At 41.5% G+C, this 20,339-nt stretch overlaps 2 protein-coding genes across 10 annotated transcripts in view; one reads left to right on the top strand and one right to left on the bottom strand.

The window, feature by feature from the left end:
• The window catches only part of arid4b (AT-rich interaction domain 4B), a 42,790-nt gene extending 35,590 nt beyond the window's left edge, over positions 1-7,200 (bottom strand). For 5 of the 7 annotated variants that reach the window (XM_034607950.1, XM_034607948.1, XM_034607947.1 and 2 more), the window contains exons 1-2: positions 7,015-7,186; positions 4,786-4,834 (exon numbers count right to left, since the gene is read on the bottom strand). In XM_034607950.1, the coding sequence (XP_034463841.1) occupies positions 4,786-4,791 (6 nt within the window). In that variant the 5' untranslated portion in view covers positions 4,792-4,834; positions 7,015-7,186. Of the gene's footprint in view, positions 1-4,785; positions 4,835-7,014 lie in introns of all 7 variants that reach the window. The other 2 variants (XM_034607951.1, XM_034607949.1) reach the window with 2 other exon arrangements.
• On the top strand, positions 5,874-19,400 carry ggps1 (geranylgeranyl diphosphate synthase 1). 3 transcript variants are annotated; one of them, XM_034607954.1, is made up of 4 exons: positions 5,874-6,418; positions 9,667-9,764; positions 10,860-10,930; positions 17,593-19,400. In XM_034607954.1, the coding sequence occupies exons 2-4, from the start codon at positions 9,692-9,694 to the stop codon at positions 18,394-18,396; spliced, it is 948 nt and encodes a 315-aa protein (XP_034463845.1). In that variant the 5' UTR covers positions 5,874-6,418; positions 9,667-9,691; the 3' UTR covers positions 18,397-19,400. The 3 variants fall into 3 exon arrangements, with proteins under 3 accessions (XP_034463845.1, XP_034463843.1, XP_034463844.1); XM_034607952.1 differs by lacking the exon at positions 5,874-6,418 and adding an exon at positions 7,232-7,939; XM_034607953.1 differs by lacking the exon at positions 5,874-6,418 and adding an exon at positions 7,232-7,939 and having other exon boundaries at positions 9,672-9,764.
• Positions 19,401-20,339: the final 939 nt, after the last annotated feature.

Below are 20,339 nucleotides of genomic sequence, written 5' to 3' on the forward strand. Positions count from 1 at the left end.
TGTTGCACTGTCCATATTGTCACATGCCATATTACCCAAACATAAATTACATTTAGCTGACGCTTTTATCCAAAGCGAATTACAATAAATGCATTCAACCATGAGGGTACAAACCCAGAACAGCAAGAATCATGCAAGTACGATTGGCTTCAAAACTATGGATTGCATAGTTTACTATATAATACTAACAATGTTGTTGATACAATCTAGGAACTGACAGACTGTCTAAAAACTGATCAGATTATAATTTCAGGATTATCTACATCAGACTAGTTTAATCAGTTGTGTATTATGTATCGCTACGCAGGGAGTTACATGAATCCATCAAACTCTATGCACTAATAAAAATCATATGGTGCTGCCCAGACCGGAACAACAAACTGAGTAGAAGGGTTATGGAGATGTCAATCAAGCACATTATGTGAACGCTTTGACCGTAGGAGTTTTTAAGTAGACATCACAAGTGAAAACACTGGTGTGTGTGTGCAGGCACTATTAGATTTTGTATACAAATATGATCATTTTATTTTCACATGACACATTATTATTGGTTCTTAACTAGTTTGAAAGACCAGCCACAACATACAAATGCTGCTCATATTTTAATGTGTTAGTAGGGACAAATATATGAAAACATAATAATGACATGGTTCACTTCAAATGATGAGTGCTGTAGTGTTGTTATATTAAAGCATGCAACTCTTCTTCCACAAATACTAATAATTAGTATCACTCAGAGATTATGTGATTTAAATTACAGGCAAATCTTGCTACTGTGTACACTGTGCTGTTCAGATCAGAGACTTTTAAAGACAAGTTTACTAATTAAATAGCACATGGCTTTATTAGGATGGATGTGTTGCTATTGCATGTTGGTATGTTTGAAGCTACACAACAATGTAAAATGATGCTATGAAGAGCTTGGGGTGGTGGAAACACAATGACACACCTAAACAACACTTCCACGTTTAACAATAAAATCAAATCATATTTGCTAGATTTCCTTTCTACAGAGCAATTATTTTCAATGGGAAAATTACGATCCATCGATGTGTGCATAAGCATACAAATGTGCACCTTTGTATAAAGACCATTCAGGCACTAGGCAGCATAACTGAAATATCATAAACAATAGTTTTGACCCATTATATTGTGCTATAATCAATAGGCTTGTAGGCCGAACAAAGGAACATGCAAGAGGCATGCAGGAAAGAATTAAGCTCCCTCCCAGCCTCGCTCACACGTACAATAATCCTGCTGTGAATCACCTCTTTGTCCGAAACAGAGTCACCACAATTCCAGTGACTGGTGCTTCAGCAGGAGTTGCCTTGGCAATGCCGTAGCTTTAAACAAGGGGGGGGGTTATTGGTTATTCCCCAAGATTTAGAACAGGCCAGAAAAATCCTCTCCTCTTGCAGAATCGCCAACACTTGAAAATTCTGATAAAATGCCACCTTTGAATTAAAAAAAAAACTTTTAGACAAGTTCTCATGAATCATATTTGCTTATTGTTTTCAAGAAAGATACATCTGACCTCTTACCAACATGTGGCCACAAACGTACGAATGACTCCATAATGCAAATAGATTTTTAATGATTTACAGCGCTCTCTTTCTAACGATGTGGCCTTGTTACTTTGCCATGAATACTGCGATGTCATCTTCGGTGGTTTCAGCACCGTAATTCTAACAGCAGGATTTTGTAACACGCTGTACGTTTTAAATTTTAATTCTCAAACTCAGCTGAGTTATCGCTGATGACACCATCTGCATTATTTTGTTATGTCTGAATGACAGGTGAACTAAACCTTATAAGTGCAATTTGTTGAGTGACATTTTAATTTAACTATAGGCCTGTCCACAACCGAATGCCAAAGTGTTCTTGGGCAAGATACTGAACCCCAAATGGTGCCCACAGTGTATGAATAGTGTTTGATAAATGAAGCACTGTGTATAGACAAGCTGAATGAATGTGACTGTAAAGCACTTTGACTGAGCTAGGCTATGACTAAACAAGTAATATGAGTGGAAAAACACACATGACAGTGCACAATGAGCAAATCTTTACTCAACACCTATGAGAGGTTTTGGACAGCTCTCTCCACCACCGTCATCATCAAAACACCAAATGAGGGGAAATGGTTTTCCATCCCTCCAGTAGAGTCCAGCAACTTGTATAGTGAACCTGCTCTGGCAGCTTGTGGTTGTCCAACACCTTAGTAAGACACTTAATGTCAGTTTTTCTTTTGTCCCCTGTCTGTGTATAAGTCACAGTTCTGCTTGTGTAAGGTTATGTTTTGGGTATTTATTAAAAGAACCACTGTCTTGGTACAAATCTTATGCATTCAGACTACACCATTATATTATTAACGAGTGGAAGGATTTCATGGACATTACGATCATGTCTAGATTACCATGGTCATGGGCAAAGCACAACAGATCACTTAAAGTAAGGACTGCCTTTATTAAAGCATAGGCATTTATATGATATTGTTCTTAAATGAATTAGCCTTTAAGAATTCTCCAACAAATTAGTGCACTCCTATGATGTCTAATGTTCAGAGTGTTTTATCCTGCACAGATTATTGAACATACACACATTGTGTCCAGTTGGTGAAGAAAAGGCTGTAGACCTAAAGCCAGAGACATGAAATGCTAAGTGAACATAAAGGCTGTCCTTGTTACAGAACAATTTACAGTTGAGACATAGAGCAGATGCTCCTGTACACAGTAGTAAAATAAGTTAGCGCTCATCTAGCATCAATAGAGTCAGACGACTCTGTAGCTGTATAAAAAACAACAAATGCTATGACATTAAACAAAAAAGCCAATGTCAGTGCGAATGCTACAGTCCCTGCAGTTGTTATGTGGATAAGCAAATGTGAGTGTTATCAGACTCTAATATAAGGTTACTTCTATCCAGCTGGAGAGGATAATAACTGCCAAATGGTCATGAGTACCATTTAATGAATTTTCCTGAGTTAAGTTTTATTCAAGTAGACACTTGTAGAAAGTTAAACAGCAAAGCCAGCCTAAGGTGTGAATAAGGGAGGTATCTGCCAACTCTGCATGTTTCCATATCATCTGTGGCTACATGCTCTGTTGTTTGAAATGCATTTCTAGTTGTGGCAATCGTAATTCCAATACTTTCCATGTGAAACAAACCATTTATATTGCCAACAAGTATGGATACAGGCAACACAAACAGCTTTGATACTTGATTTCCTCATCCAACCTCGTTTTGACCAAATGTATAAAATAAAGCTAAAATGCTGTTTTTCACTTCTATTCATATGCTGAGATAAACACACACATTCATACTGTGCATCTATGTGCAGCACTGTCGATTAGCGTGCGGTGGTATAGTTTGATTAACCACATCCAGCACAACATCATTAACAGCAAAGTGACCAGACTACAAATCATTACCAGCACCAGCTTTTAATTTGTCCAACACCAAGTGTTCCATCACAAAATGTTCACATCTTCTACTTGCTGTATTCTTCACCCCACAAGCATGGCAAACTTTATATACAAGTTTTACAAACAACACACCACATCTTGTCCAAGTTTCTCTATGTCACACCAATTAATTTTAAAGTAAAGAGACGTTGCAAAGTTAGTAGTCTACATATGGCTTACATGACAACAAGTGACACAACAGCCTGCAGTCATAACAACTGTCACAACACTGATCCACTGAAACTAAAAGAAACGATTGAATAGCTGGCATCACAGCCCATCTCTCAAACAATGACAGCTGCGACTCTTTTAAATAGAATAGGGCTGGAGGACACAATGTCAGAGCTTTAGAATAGTTTGTGTATTTTACACTTTCAATTATTCATATATTATTATGCACCATAACTTAGGCATAGATTTAGATTACACACTCCACGAAAGCAGTTTTAAAAATGAAATTCACATATACCACAACACTTCCAGGCACTATCTCAGCATATAATGTAATAACAAAGCATAACATCAACATCACAGTTCCCAAATTGTGTTTGCAAATACAGCTGCCGCCACTGGAAACTCAATACCATGCTTATCAAATAAATGTATTACTTTGGCCATTGTCCAAGACGCTCACCTCGCCGTGTTTGCACAAAACCAAAAACGACATTTAGTACAAGTTCACACTATCGACTAATTCATGAGATGATGACTGTGTGCATATAAAAAGGCACTGATATTAGATTTAACAGTTCAGTATTTGATTTGCCTGTACAGAAGAGATACGATCACATCACACCTGTTTTATCGTTATCGTACATTGGCTCCCAGTTTGTTTCAGGAGTGATTTTAAAAATGTGTTGTTTACTTCTAAGGCTTGTCATGGCCTGGCCCCAGGCTATATCTCTGATGTTTTAATTCCCCATTTACCTCTGTGCAGCTTACGATCTTTGGACAAGGGTCGGTTGTCCCTTCCTGAATCAAGGCTGAAAACTTGGGCCCCAAGGCTCTGGCATGAATCATGAGACAGACTTGGCTAAAAATGTACTTTAATTTGAAGGGTATATTTCCATTTTCATCATTTGAGGTACCATGTTATTATTGTTCTTTATCTCTATTATTGTTATTACCATTATGTATGTACTTCTTTCTGTATTCTAACCGTAATTTTGTTGTTGTGCTCTATAAGTAAAGTTATTATTAAGTTATCATTGCCTGGTGTTTATACAGAAGTCAAACGACAATGAGAAGCAGCAGCGATGGAGGTATTGAGTTTCCCGTGGCATCAAACTACATGCATGGGGAAAAAATGAATGAACAACCATACCTTCATCTTTCAATGAGTCCTCTAGTCGACCAGTGTGACGAAAGTGGGGCTGCAAACAGAGGATGGAGAAGCTGTTACAGGCATCACACAGATACGGTGCCAACTTCAGTCTGCTACAACAACACAGGGTTATGTTATGATGACATCACTTCTTCTGGATGCCACGCGAAAAAATAAAAAGAAGAAGCTTGGTAGATGAACGCAACTCATCGGCTGAACATTGAAATCTCTTCATGGCGGGGGGGATTCACTCTGAACCGAGGCTGTAATTGATTCTAAAAGTTGGAAGATCATTTGCTTTAATAAGCCTGACTAATGCAGTAGGCTAATGGCATGCGTGTTGGAGCTTTCGAGCCACATTCCCCAACAATATCTGTGAAGCCGCGGCAGGCTGATCACTCTCATTCGCAGAGCCCTTAAAGCCGTTTATGTAATGCCCAGTGTACTGTAGTCAGTCAGTCAGCCAGCCAGCCAGCCAGGCAGTCAACCCGGGGCTTGTGGCTGCGAAGGGCGGGCAAACGCGAAGTAACAATACGCTTTCCAGAGAGACGACCCCCCCCCTCCCTCTCTCGGGTGACACAAACGCACAGATAATGTGGCGGTTCGTGGAGGAGTGATAGACAAAGTGAAAGCCAGACGGGCGCTCGGGTCGGGCAGCGTGCTGTGCCTGCTCGTCTGCACTGCACTGACTATACAGCAGAGGATGACGCCATTTCTGTAGCTGACAGTCGGCTACAACACTTCAGCGCACAAACACTGGGGATTGCGGGAGCGGTGCTAACAATTCACCTGCCCGCGCTACGGCCATTTCTGTCAGGGGTCTCTTGTTTTCGCCCCCTTTTTAAAAAAAACACGCTTCGAGGCGGTTGCTCCTTTTCCTCCTTTCGTGTCTGTGCCTCGTCGCGGTGCGCTGCTCTCTGCGGAGAGTGCACTCGACAGCAGCGGTAACAACACGCAGCTTGTGGGCAGACAAACGCAACCCAGACCTTCAGGGAAATGTGAAATTTAAATGCTGGACAGAGTGGCGAGGAACCAGTCGTCCAGCGAGAGAGAGAGAGAGAGAGAGAGAGAGAGAGAGAGAGAAAGAGGAAAAAGTCACTTTCTTTCTCCACAAAATGTTGCCCGTGTCGACTGGTCTGGCTTTTTTTCGCTGACTGCTCATTGTGGAGTGAGCTCTGCTCCTGACAAAGAGTCGACGGAGCGGTTCGCAACAAGGTCAAGCTTGTGCAGGGGGAGCCGTGGAAAAGAGGCGCAGCGACATGGCGTTAATACCCACAACATTTCATTATCGGAAGAGAAGCCAAGGTCGCAGCCCTCGTTTGTGTCGGTGAGCGATCCGCGGAGGATACAATGTCACCCGCCCCAGACGATCCGCCGGACAGTGACTGACCACCGCCGACAATAACAGCCCGAGCCTCGACCATCTTTCCCCCCACAGTGCTCATAAAACACACGGTCAACTAAAGCACCGACTCCATTTAAAGCTTCCCCCCTCGTGATTCCTGCAGCCGCGGTGATGTTGTAAAAAAAAAAAAAAAATACTGGTCACGCACACGCAACACAGTGAATAGTCTCCTCTGAGCAGAGGGGAAAATAGTCCACCTCGCATCCAATGCCACGACCGATCAAACGGGTGAGTTCCTCGACACAAGGCTGCCCGTCGTCCTCCTCCAGCCCACACCGGGACGAGTCGACCGTGAGAGGCGAACGACACTGGTGGTGTGGTGGTGGCACAAAAGAAAAACCCCCGACGATGCCATGTACCTGTGAAACTACACACCGCTCACTCGACGAATCACATCCCGCGGCGACGTCGGGCTTATGCGGGTCCGTGAAATATCACTTTTGACGGCTGAGACAGGCGACGACCAGCCCCTCCGAGGATTCCTCCGCTGAACAACACAACACCCCCCACCCCCCCACCCGCTGGTGCTCGTCCAGCGAGGCTCGCGACTAGTCAACCCCCGGGAGTAGCATAACCTTTCCCTGCGCTCACCATCTTAATCCGGGCTGGCTTTAACACCATAACTTTGTTATCGAGCAAGTTGCCTCTGTATTCCCGGCGGCTGCCTCCGGGTACAGCCGTCATTCATTTCCTCAAATCCCATCGCAGCATTAGTTAACAAGTTAGCTAACGTCAAGGTTGGCTTGGTAGCAGCAGGGGGAAGCGAGCTGGTGAAAAATGTTCCGAATAGCGATGGCTTGCACCGAGTAAAAAGCAACACTCACCTACGCCGTCAAGTGGAGAAAGACTTCTGCTCTTCGACGAAAGTGTATCAGTAATCCATGCGGACATTTATGTGCGGAATATGGGATGTTTTCTCGTCGGCGCCCAGTACTCGCTGGATGCGGATGGTAAAAGTGGTTTTCGCAGAGCGCTGCTGTTTGTCTCGAGTAGCTCCTCTAGCCTAGCTCTGTGTGATCCTCTGCCCGCCCCCAGAGCACGATTGACGGCCACGTAAACCCCGCCTCTGCCGAATCCACGCTCGTCCATTGGGTGTCACGGTGAAGGGAGACGCCCCGGCGCCAGATGATTGGTCGATAAGGGAGAAAAATATCCTCAGTGGAGTGCGTGAAGTCATCTCCTGGTTGGTTGTCACAATACAGAGAGAAAAACCGATGAAAAACTACAACCCCCGGCTTTTAAACACTAGATGTGTTCGATTTGGTGCACAGACTGTCCCGACAACGCAGACACGCGTTGTTTTTCCCTATTGCCGAACAGGCGGGGACAGTTACAGGGTGTTGTGGATAAGTAACTGCAACACAGTGTCCGCGGCACCCATGTTACATTCCCCACCCACCCTGCGCCTGCTCTGTGAGCAAACCGAAGCGTATACACGCACCATCTAAGCTAGCTTGAGTTGAGAGGTGTCTGTGCACTGAGCAGCTGTAGCTTAGCGCAGCATCCGGTTAGTTAGCCTGTGACACGCATATCATAAGGAAACTATGAAAGTGTGCATGTGGCAGTAATATCGAGTGCCTCGGTCGACCAGCGATATAGTGGAGAGTTTTTATTTTGTAAAGGAAAGAAAAAAATGCTTTAACGGTGGTTTACCGGCGCGTATGTTTTAGCCTGCTAGTGCTAGCTGAGTAGCAGGGTGGCTAACAGGAGCACAGGACCCGGCTTGTCAGCAGACAGACCTCATCTAAGGTGGGTGGTGTCTAGGAAATTAGCCGGATGTCACAGTTTCAAGTTGTGCTCTGTATGTCTGTATGATTTGGTTCGTTATGAGTTGAAATTCGGACAATAAGCAGCAACAAACTAAAGACTTCCAATTTTGAAAATATTCAACATAAAAAGTATCAACACTTCAGAATGTAAGTAAGAAAGAGACATTACTGAACTTGGAACTGTGGTTGTGGTATTTTAAAGTGATAGTTGCATGACTTGATGGGACATTTTATCATCATAATTTTATCATCATTTATGATGATAAAATGTTTGTGTGTGTTATATACAATGTTAAGTGTGGGGGAATTATAATGGAGTATTTGGTTTTTTGCAATTGTTTCTATTATAATTGACTTATATTTTCTTTTAGTTATTTGCAATTTACATTTGCCCATATTAAACTAGTAACATTTTGCTCTGCTAGCATATCATCTGTTCAAAAGCAGTGATGACTCGGTATTATAAACTATGGAGCAGGTCTTCCCTAATACAATGTTGCACTGTATTTGAACTTGGTGGAAATCATATGCAACATTATGTTATCTTACAGCAAATGTCACAATAGTCTGATAATTAATTTGATAGTTTAGTGAGGATAAGCAGAGCTGCAGTGAATGGTTCTTTTTGAACAGAATTGTTATTTTAGTTAAACAGCAGTTTCACACTTTTAGTTCGATGTGACTGGATAGAAATTATGTATTTTGGGCCTTTTTATGACATTTAACATAAATTGCCTTCCTGTGTAAAGAATGAGTTAGTTTTATATTTGTTGGAATGATGTACTGCTACTGACAGCCGGACCTTTCTTTTTGTATTGCTGCATCACTCCTCATCAGTTTGCGTGATTCACAACTTAATCCAGTCATGTGATGATGTTCCATACACGAGGGAATTCATGACTCAGCACATGTGTCAGACTCCCAGTTCATTACATCATGAACAAAATTTATCACATTTGTCAAAACCTATAATTCTGTTTTAGATGAATTGGAGCAGTTTTTAATGTAAAGCTTTTCCTACAGCACATTAGCTTGCATCTCTCATTGAACTCATCTAAGGAAAAAGTACAATAAATGGGTAGAAGTATACCCATGCAGTTGTGGTGTATTGTACTGTGTGTAGCAGCATTTTAAGTTTTATATTTGATGTCAGATACACCGAACTGGTTTTTAGTCTGACATAGTTCTTGTCATGTTAATACTCTCCTTTCTGAAAATTGTTCTGTTTTGGCTCTATCTACTCAGACTGGTTCCCCATGCTGTCAGTATAGTTAGTTAAAAAGCTGACTATTTAGTGGGTCAGGGGTGCTGATAGGGACATGAGATGAGACTGGTGTGCATGGAACATCTCCCAGCGGCAGCGTATATTGTATAGAATACTGTACTGTATCCTATATTGATTACTAGATTACTATATCCTATATTGTATCGGATTTAATTTGAAATGCTATGCAAGGTAACGTTCCCATCCCTCTGTAGCACAGCGACAAACATCTGGTCGTCTTATCTGTCAATGTGGTTTTGTAAAACTAGCTCCCACTAGTTTTTCGTTTGACCCTTTTCAGACCTGGTATAAATATCCATCTTAGGTGATCATTCACAAGTGGACATCTTTAAGTAGAGATCTACCCCATTTAAGGACTCAGGTGACATCATCTGGCTCACCTCATCCTTCAACAACAGTCTTCATTTATCTTTTTCCTCCAGTGTAGATATTCGTACATTTAAAGCAATGGATTGTGACCCGGGAGCAACCTCTGAGCGAATTCTGCTGGAGCCATACAAGTACTTGTTGCAACTGCCAGGTGAGTCTTTTTCAGTGACTATAGTGGGAGTCAGAGTGATAAAGCTGAAAGATCATCAAGAGACATGTTTGCTGCTGATGAGCCTTCGATCCGTCACAGTGCAAATTTGGTATTTGCATAAAGCAGTGTACACACAGAAGACATTGCATGAGCTTGAACGTAAAGGCATTAAATTAGTCCTTTATAACTGTTCAGTCTGTAATCAAAGTACATGGTGTTTTATGTTGCGCTATTGAAATGCAGGCACTATATCTGTCTGATGTAATACTTAAATTTCAGCGTTGAAACTGTAGGCAATGATTTGAACATAATTTTATCTAAATGTTTACAAAATAAGAGTTTGAACAATTTTAAATTGTAAAAAAAACAAAAAAACCAGCTATGAACATGTTTAACATCTCAGTATTGTCGAGGCTAAGTTGTCTCAACCACCCGCTAATGTGCTGCTGTTTAGGAGACCACCTTTATTTGTTTCTTCAGGTCTGCTCTGTCACTTTTTGTCTGTGGAGAAGTGACTGATCTAACACCACAATTTCATGTGTTTGTAAATAGAACAAGAAATAGCGGCTGAAATAGTTTTTCTCCTGTTGCAGTGTCACTGTGTCATTTAGGCTCATATGATTCGATCATTTGACTCGATCAAAATGAGTTTCTGGAACTTTAAATGTGGGAGTTTGTCATACTTCCATGTTAATCCACACAGAGTTCTTTTGATAAGTGGAATTCAAATGTTATGAATCTGTGTGAGGCTGATAATTGCTCTGTTAAGCTTTTTACTTGCTGAACTAACATTGAGGGTGGGATCAGTGCCATGAACGTTTGATGCTTTAGGAATATGTTGCTATAGCCCACTAGCTGTGTCAACATAGACCTCAACAAATATCAGTGATGTAAAGACTTAAAGGGAAGATACTAATATCAGCAAAACCTCTGTCATAAGACCCCATTGTTTATCATAGGATGAGCTTATGATTTGCTGTAGTAGTCCTTGTGGAGGAAGCAGTTGCAGGTTATCTTTTTACTTCTCTTTGCTGACTACAGTCCATATGTCTAAATTTAAGAAAATTGAGCTTTTGTTTTCTGCTCTCTCCTCAGGAAAGCAAGTGAGGACAAAACTCGCCCAAGCATTCAACCACTGGCTCAATGTTCCAGACGACAAACTGCAGGTGAGAAAGCGGCCATTTCAAGTCTCTTAACATTCAGAGGGTTTTTTGTTGTATCCTGAAGCAATTAATATTTGAATGCAACCAGAGTGTGTTTTCAACTGAATATAAATGTGAAGCTTGGGGTGTTGATGCAGCTGAGGATCAAGTGGAATACATTCTATATTGGTTTGATCTTGTTAAAAAATGCAGCTTTGCCTTTATGCTGTTTAAACAAATGTAGATGGTGCTCCTGTTGCAGAGTTGGGTGATACATCAGTTCGTTGTGGTTTTTCACTGCATGTAGTCAGTAGATTAGCTGTTTTTAAGAGATGATTGTGAGGTTTTACTGCATAAAGGCACAGGCTGTTTCCTCTGAGTCGAGGCCCACATCATAGATTTTCTGGAACAAATCAAAACGATCAAGTGTTGCTGTGGTGAAAGGCTGTTGAGCCAGTTGCAGAACAATGGACATCGCTTGATGTGATTTAAGTTGGTTTGGGTTCTTGCATTTTTTTGGAGTTTGTCTTTCACATATGAAGACCGCAGCAGGAGATTGTTCGGGTCAGGTGTGTTCACAACAACAGGAAAATGTCCGAACTATTTAGGCAAGGGGTGGCGCCTGGGTAGAGCATACAGGTTGCAGGACAAGATGTTTAAAATCCACTGTGGAAAGCAGTGTTTTGTTTACAGCACATAAACAATGAAGTCGCCTCTTATCACCAAGAGATCTTGAATCTCGATGTCCTTCCAAGTCGACATCTTCGTAGACATCTTCTACATGTATGCTACCTCTTTTTCATCCTGAGATATTTCACCCTCCTGTATTCTCACATGGGCTCAATCAAACTTTTTCTAGACATTTTACTAGGAGGCTGGCAGGAAAAGTTAAGGAAAGTGTCTGTAGCAACTGACTTCAACATTTCTTATCTTCAGAACAATGAGAGCTCCAATTAATCTTGAATAAGAATCCATCTACATAAAAATGCCGGTTCAGAATGAATTAAATGACTGCAGTTATTCTCCAAAAAGTCACTAATAGAGCCATTAACGACTTTTGCTTCTTAAATCATGAATCGTTAGTAGTATTATGATTCAAAGAATCACACTGAAATTTGCCTGCTGTGGGTTCATTAAAAACACTTGCACTGTTTGTTCTCTGTTCATCATTTTTGAAAAGGCTTTCTCTGACAAGATTGCTGTTAAATCCGCTGTTTCATTTAAAGGTGTCAACTCACGACTCAGGGTTTTCTATTCACTCAGTCGGGGCACATTAACAATAACTTTATTTAATAATATCATGAAGAGCTCTTCTCCAAATTATGTAGGAAAGTAAAACAAAGGGTAGTAAAACAGTGCCAGCTGTAAATGTCACAGTTGGCCACAATACAAACAAATAAATTATACAATGGAACCATAATACAGTTTCCATTCATCGAAGAGGATGAACCTGCCCACAAAAACAGTGTTTATCATTTCTGTTCAGATTAATAGCATTTTGATGTTAAACAACATTAAAGATGTTCCACACTCGCTTATAGACTGATAGTGACTGTAGTGTGTTAAGGTTTTGTATGTTTATAGTATCCATACTTGAATGACTTGTTTTGTATTAGAATGTGTTCGGCACAGAAAATGTGTTTAAAAAAAGAAACGCTTTACTGAGAAAATCTACTTTCACTCTCCTCAGTTTCTGTTTCCCTGTCTTGTTGCTCATGTTGTGGACTCTTGTGTGTTTGCGTGTGTGCGCGTGCGTGCGTGCATGCTGGTCATGTGATACTCGCCCCTCCTACAAGTACTACTCAGACAAATGGCTGAAGTTTTCCCTTCTCTTATTCCTCAGCATCGTCTGGAAAGAACAAAAATCTATTTGAGCAGGAATCTGCTGAGTTTCTAATTAGAAAGAGTGGTTTTGTGTTTCTGGAGAGAGTGAAAGCAAGACGTCCCAGTGAGTTGAGGTGTCATTAAATTATTCACTAATCTTTTTTAACTTACTACATGTGAGTTGCTGAGAAATCCAGTTTATTCCAAAGGCTTTAAAGTATAACCATATGATATTAATCCTTTAAAATTTGTAATTTGGAAGTCAGATGTCTGTCTTTATAGAAATCCTTAAAGCTGCACTGCAATATTTTTTACCCTGAAATAGCGGCTTTAAAGTTTAGTTTAGTTTGATGGTACACTGATTTGCAATAGTGAGAATGATGCTCTTTGTATCTATGGTGAGCCGGTACGATCTCCTGTGAGAAGTGTGTAACTGACAGTTTTAAACTAGACTGGCACCCAGTAGAGCGCATATCTCTGCCAATGCCCAACATTCCCCTAAATTCAATCAAGCTGAACCAAATTACACACACTCATAAAAATCAGTGAACCATGAATTATTCCGGCTGATGGCGTTCCTGCTTCTCCTCACTCATAAATGATTTCAAATGAACTATTCAGGGATTTATTGGTGTTATTGAGCAGGACACTCACTACTGCCCCCCTTGTTAGATCAGACCATTGACCTTATACTCATAGCATTCGCATTATCGTGGCAAAATAGTCCCTCATCTAGTAACGAAGATATGGAGACAAATCTGTGTTGCCTGTATGTACCTAGTAACGATAATGATTACTTGTTTTCAGTCCTCAATAAAAAAGAAAAAGTAAACTAGTGCTTGCATGTGAAAGAGTAATAAAGTTGTCCGTCTCTGCAGATGAATTATTGAATATTATAGATCACACCTGTCACTTCAACCCTCCCACCGCTATATATCCATCTCACACTTTGATATTACAGTGGGCTACGTGTCTTCCAAACTAATGAATTCAGTTTGCAAATTTAAAGAAGAGCAATTCAACATTCAAAGTGGGATTTTTTTAAATTATCACATTCCACACAGCTGTGCTGACATTTTCAATGCGGGAGCTCATGTGCTCCTGGAGGCTACATATGTTAACTTGGAGTTTGACGGATCAGTTTTTGATTCACAGATTGTGTCCAGATCTTCTTTTTGTTCTCCTGATAATTCCCCTTCAGACAGAATTTCCATGTTATTGTACAGCAGGTACTTGAGGTTTAATCTACCTCACACATCAAAGAACTATCTCCCCACGTTGCCCCCTCTGTCTCAAACCCTCTATCTCTGTATAACAGCTCTGTAAACTCCTGCTGAACCCATCATGCAGACTGAGAGCACTCCTCTCATCATCATTAGCACACTGCTGCAAAGAAGTGGCCGCCATGGAAACAACCGTGCCTTCAGATAGATGGAGGCAGCGACAGTGGCACACGGCCTCATTCATTTCGCAGTGTTTTTTCTTCTTCTTTCAAACCCCATATGTGCTTGTGTGCTGTGTAGTAGGAAATTCCCTCCTTACACATCAGTTGCCTTGCAACCTTTTAGCTGACTGGCTTCCTCTTGTTCTCTCTGACAGTGTAGAAAAGGTTAGCTTTTATATGCTGCCTCCCGTCTTTCACTTTGACAGCATGTGTCATTCGTGGGAATGTCTTCTGCCTCGGGCTCAGAGCTTCTTGTTATAATTAAGTTGTCCCTCTCAGACAGGTCATATTTTTTTACAGCCTGAAATATGGCAGAGGATTATCATTGCACAGACCAGATAAGAAGTTGGGATTGTATTATGTAACAAATTGTTGTGCAGTAAGGCCTGATCAGGCTAGAAAGTACCCTTTGTGATAAATTTGCATAGCAGGTCTTTTTTTGTCTTCAGGAAATGGTAGTCAGCCTGATACAGTATATACTGACACTTCTCATCTTGTGATCAGTTTAGTCGATGAATAAACAACAGCCACACTCATTAAATATGAGCTTCACAATTCAAAGTAGCTCCTCTGTTGTGGTATTGAAGTGTATTCATTTTTTATGATGACAGTGAAGGTTTGTTTATCTCTAGTGAGCTGGTCCACCTCATCTACAAAACCCTGCAGGATCACCCTGTACTGTCAGTTAATCAGGGCTCCACTGTCCATGTAATGTTACAATCCCTCATTAAAATGTTTAAAACCTACCATGACAGATATATATATATATAGATATAGATAGATATATTTTGTTTACTTACATTATCCAACAATACATTTCTTAGCGTTTCTTCCACTGTTTGTAATGGATCATGATTATTCATTACCGTTTGCTGCATAATGTGAATAAAACTTAAACTGAGTCCCATCAGGTAGATTTTCATCTACAATGCTGGTGAAGACAACAACTCCCATGATCCCACAGTGCTTCACTTCATCATCAAACTAGGTCTTTTTGTTGTTTTGATTGAGAAACCCCTCATGGCCCAAGTTACATATTTAATCTCTACCATACAATGTCAAAAACAATCCATGATTAAAACAAAAAAAGAAACTCAAACATACAACTGTGGCTTATGGAGAATTTTACAGAAACTAGTTGACATTTGCCTTGTTCTGTTACATGTAAACACATAAACCATTGTTCTAGATGAATGACACCATGATTCTTGATTGACACAGTCCAGTGAGTGTGAACACACAGGATCACTGTGTTAAATGACCCTGTAAGTCCTGCTCTCTGACATACTTTGGGTGGTTAACTACTGTACTCAGCACCTTCTGTAGTTATTCTAAATAAAGGAGGTTTATATATGTACATGGGTGACTTGTCTGTTATTTCCCCTTCAATATACTGGACCAGTTTGTTTTGCGAAGGATTCACTGCATTCTTAATGGATAACTGATCGTAGCCTTGGCAAACAGTGAGCTCCTGCATCAATAACCTCTGGTGAGACCGATGACCTCTCGGAGCAGTGACGGCTCCTTAACTTCTCTGGGGTCCAGTTTTATTTTTGGTCAAACTTTTGCCACCTTCATTTTTTTCTTGAACCTCTTAAGATCTGGTCTTTTCCCAGGCCCCTGCTAGTATATATTAGTAGTATATCTCTGCAACTTCAGGGCCTCTATGAATAATCTTGGTATAAAGATAACACTTATCAGCTTTCTGCAGAGGTTTAAGCATCAGTATAGATGACACTAGGTTCGAGAAATAAAATTGAGTGAATATCCCGTATGAGTTTTATTCTCGTTACGCAGCAAACAATGAATAATTGTGATCCATTACAAGTGTGCAATACAAAATGTGTAAGGAAGAAACAGCCAACTGGCTAGCAGTGTGTTTTTCCTTTGCCATACATCGTTTAACCCAGAAATTATAGCAGAGACAGGCAAAGTGGAAATGACGCAATTAAAAGGCGACCAAAATGAAACGTCCAAAAGTTGTGGATTTTTCTCGGTTTGAATTTTTGTTGGAAACATTTGGATAATGTAAGTACAGAAGTCAACAAACTGTAGTCATGTTTAGATATTTCATTTTAAGTCAGAACTGTTCTAAAACCAAACGTACTGGAAAAAATTAAGACTTGGTATCTAAATAGAGGTAACACTAGGTCAGAGTAAACGAAGATGGCCTAGTTCATATGATTTAAGAGTGAATATCCCCTATGAAATCATGCAGTTGTAGCCTAAAACCTCTAGTAATTCCATATCACAACATCACATTTTTTTCCACCATTTGAAATTGTTTATTGACTTATAATCCACATAGGCCACCGTCTGTTTGCAGTGAACCTTTGAATCCTCAATTGTGTTTTTGTCTTCTATGTAATAATATTCCTCCCTCGTTCATGTGTGCATTCATTGTAGCTCTACCAACCACCCCCTCACTCCTCTCTTGTGAGTGGCTCACTGAGGTTGCAGGGTGAGCAAGTGTCGGGGACCCTGCCGAGGGAAAGGTTGCGTTTGGCGGATAAACTGCTCAGCTGGCCCAGTCTTGACCATCTGCCCGATCCACTGAGCGTCTCTTTGTGCTCCCCCAGCCCCGTACAAACAGCTTTCATTACCAGGCCACACCACTTGTGTTTTAAATCAGCAGAGCACTCCAGCAGGCTGCGCTGCCAGCTCAGGACAACAGACACCTGATTGACACCCTGGCTGCTTAGTGTCAAATGCCGACCTGAGACAAAGCCATCTTTGGTTTTCAGACAGAGGATGTTTCACAGTGGATGGCTGTGTGCTACACTGATAAATGACTCCTGACACGAGTTCAGCTGGCATCTCAAGTATCTACGCGGTGTGTGTTTTTCTACAATACCCTTGACTCACCACATCAGTGCATGTGTGTTATGGTTGTTCCAGGGTCGCAGTGTATTAAAGCTGTTGGAGTTTGTCAAAACTCTGGTCGTTACGGCTCCGAGGTTAAGTCCTCAGGCCTCGTCATTCTCTTTTCAGCAGGGTCAGCTCTAACAGCTTGGTCATGTGACATTTCCTCTAAACTCATCAAGCCAGTAGCTCTCGCTTACTCCCTGTCTCTGCTTCTCTTTCTTTCCGGCACATCCAAGTTTTAAAGCAAAAACCTTCCTCTGAATGTGATTTTGACAGGCCTGCGGTTTGTCTCTGCTGAACTCTTTATTCTCTCTGACTTACTGCCTGCTTCCATTCGTCAACAACTAGTTAAGACTCAGTGGAACAGTGAAGACATGGCACCCTCTGCTGTTTACAAGTTGTAATGCATAATTTACACAAAGCTCCCAAGAACCTGTTACTGTCTCTGTTGCTAGTTCAAGAGAAAATAGATTAACATTCTTCCTTTAACAATAGCACCTGAAATGCTTATATATTTTCAGTCATGTTTTTTTTTTTTTTGTATGATTTCCAGGTGATCATCGAGGTGACGGAGATGCTGCACAACGCCAGCCTGCTCATAGATGACATAGAGGACAGCTCCAAGCTGCGGCGCGGCTTCCCCGTGGCCCACAGCATCTACGGTATTCCCTCCGTCATCAACTCAGCCAACTACGTCTACTTCCTGGGATTGGAGAAGGTGCTAACCCTGGAGCATCCCGAGGCCGTCCAAATGTTTACCCGGCAACTACTAGAGCTGCACCGCGGCCAGGGCCTGGACATCCACTGGAGGGACACCTACACTTGTCCCACCGAGCAGGAGTACCGCAAAATGGTGCTGCAGAAAACTGGGGGGCTCTTTGGTTTGGCTGTGGGCCTGATGCAGCTCTTCTCAGATTGGAAACAAGACCTGAAACCGCTCCTGAACACGCTTGGTCTCTTCTTCCAGATCCGCGATGACTACGCCAACCTGAGCTCCCGCGAGTACAGCGAGAACAAAAGCTTCTGCGAGGACCTCACCGAGGGCAAGTTCTCTTTCCCCACCATTCATGCCATATGGTCGCGTCCAGAGAGCACCCAGGTGCAGAACATCCTGAGGCAGCGCACAGAGAACATGGACATCAAAAGGTACTGTGTGGACTACATGGAGAAGATCGGCTCGTTTGCCTACACCCGTCAGACTCTGCGGGACCTGGAGGTGGAGACGTACCGTCTCATCGAGCAGTGTGGGGGGAACCCTCAACTGGAGAGCCTGGTCACACACCTCAGCAAAATGCATCACAAGGCTGAAGCAACGGCAGAGTCCAGTCCTGAGCCGCACTCCAGCCAAAACCACTGACCTCATCCAGCTGTCACTGCTGCATTACCCACATACTGACCCTGCACACTCCACTAACACACGAGCTTCACTGACACAACTGATGCAGACATACACATTCCTAAGAAAGCACAACACACATATTAATGATACAATTTGACGAGTCACAATCATAAAAGTTGAACACATGAATTCTAGTAGACTGCTTGACTGCATTCAGAAGCAGCCCCAAATGTTGCCTTTATCTTCTGTGCTAGACAGCATCCTCCAAGTGTTGCTTAACAGAGTACTCATCACCAATTTTTATATTCATGTGTATCTGCGCCGTCAATGTAATCAAAATACAAAAGAACTTCCTACAGACTTAAGCTTGCTTCTCATGAAAAATGAAAAATGCTTGAGAGCCTTGATATGAGCTTCTGATGAGACAGTGCATATATATGTATTTTGTGTTTTGCCACCAAATTAAAAGTGTGAAGTGTATGTAGCGCAGAGTGAATGCTGGGTGTGTTATTTAAGATAAGATTGGATGGATGGATGTGTCGAGCGTATGATGTGTGATTTACGGTAAATCGTGAAGCCGCCAGAGTGCCAATCCTGTGGAAAAGACCTGCAAGTCGATCGTCTACTTGTGATGTAACATGTTGGTATTATATTCAAAGTAGCACTCAAGTTGTTTTTGCTCAGCTGTTTGTGAATACTGTGTTGATGCTTTGGTCTATTGTTCAGATTCAGCGCAGCTCTTCACATCTCCAATGTTTGGAATGGGGACTTTGTGCTGTTGTTCTTTGCATCTCTTGAATAAAACCAACATTTAAGAATAACCTGCAGGCTCGTCTGACTTCTAAAACTAAGTTCTACATCTGTCTGAGGAATCCCAGCACGTTTGGTCGTCACTGCTTTGAACTGAACATGTTTTTTTAAGGTGACAGGGAAGTGGAGCGACTCTCCTCTAGTGATGAGCAGCGCCATCTGCTGAGCACATGGGTGTAACTGAAAATCAAGAAGTTGGAATTTGTGTCAGTACCTTTTCCTATTTCCTGGGAATGGAGAAGGTGCTAACCCTGGAGCATCCCGAGGCCGTCCAAATGTCTTCTCCTGAAGTTAAGGGCTCCTCCCTGCGCTGGTCTTGATCTCTTATGTAGAAGGTTTTCACAATCTTAAAATGTCTAAATAAATTAAGAAAAAAGGCTGAGATTCCATCTGTTATCTTTACTGCTTATCCTTTGAGGGTTGTGGGGGGAACTGGAGCCACCATGGACAGGTCGCCAGCAAATCACAGGGTCAACATAGAGACAAGCAATCATCAACACCCACAGACAATTAAGCTTCGAATTAACCAAACCCTAATCTGCTGTGGGAGGAAGCTGGAGCACCTGGAGAAAACCCACACAAGCACATGGGCTGAAGGGGGATTTCAACTGGGAACATTTTAAAATTCAATAAATCACAATTTTAGGCCTTAGAAAGTTTCATGTTAAGATAGTGAATACTAGGTCTTAAATACGTCTTAATTATGTAAATGTTAATTGGTCGCTACCTTCTTTCTTTCTGTAATAAAAAAAGAAATATATATATACTGGCATAAATTATAAGACATAAGGCTTCTTGTTGAGTAAATGGTATGTGAAATTCAAAATAAAATATAAAACAAAAAAAGCAAGACCAACGAGTAACATGAGCAATAATAAAGGGACTCATATTCCTTCATATCTGTCCAATGTCCAAAGTCTTAAATTTATCTTGTTGAAACCTACAGAAACCCTGTCTGGGGTCCCGCTCCCACAAATTTACCCCAAACATGTGCACACACACACCTCAAACACAAGGAGCCATGATTATCCACACTATATTTAATCATAAATCTTCCCCTGCAGCCTTAGATCCATGTGTGATACTTAAGCAAGTGCAAACAAACTGAACAGTGCAAGATGTCAGGTGAGGCGTGACTGTAAAACAACCTG

The sequence above is a fragment of the Hippoglossus hippoglossus genome, chromosome 15 (genome assembly GCF_009819705.1).
Source record: "Hippoglossus hippoglossus isolate fHipHip1 chromosome 15, fHipHip1.pri, whole genome shotgun sequence".
NCBI lineage: Eukaryota > Metazoa > Chordata > Actinopteri > Pleuronectiformes > Pleuronectidae > Hippoglossus > Hippoglossus hippoglossus.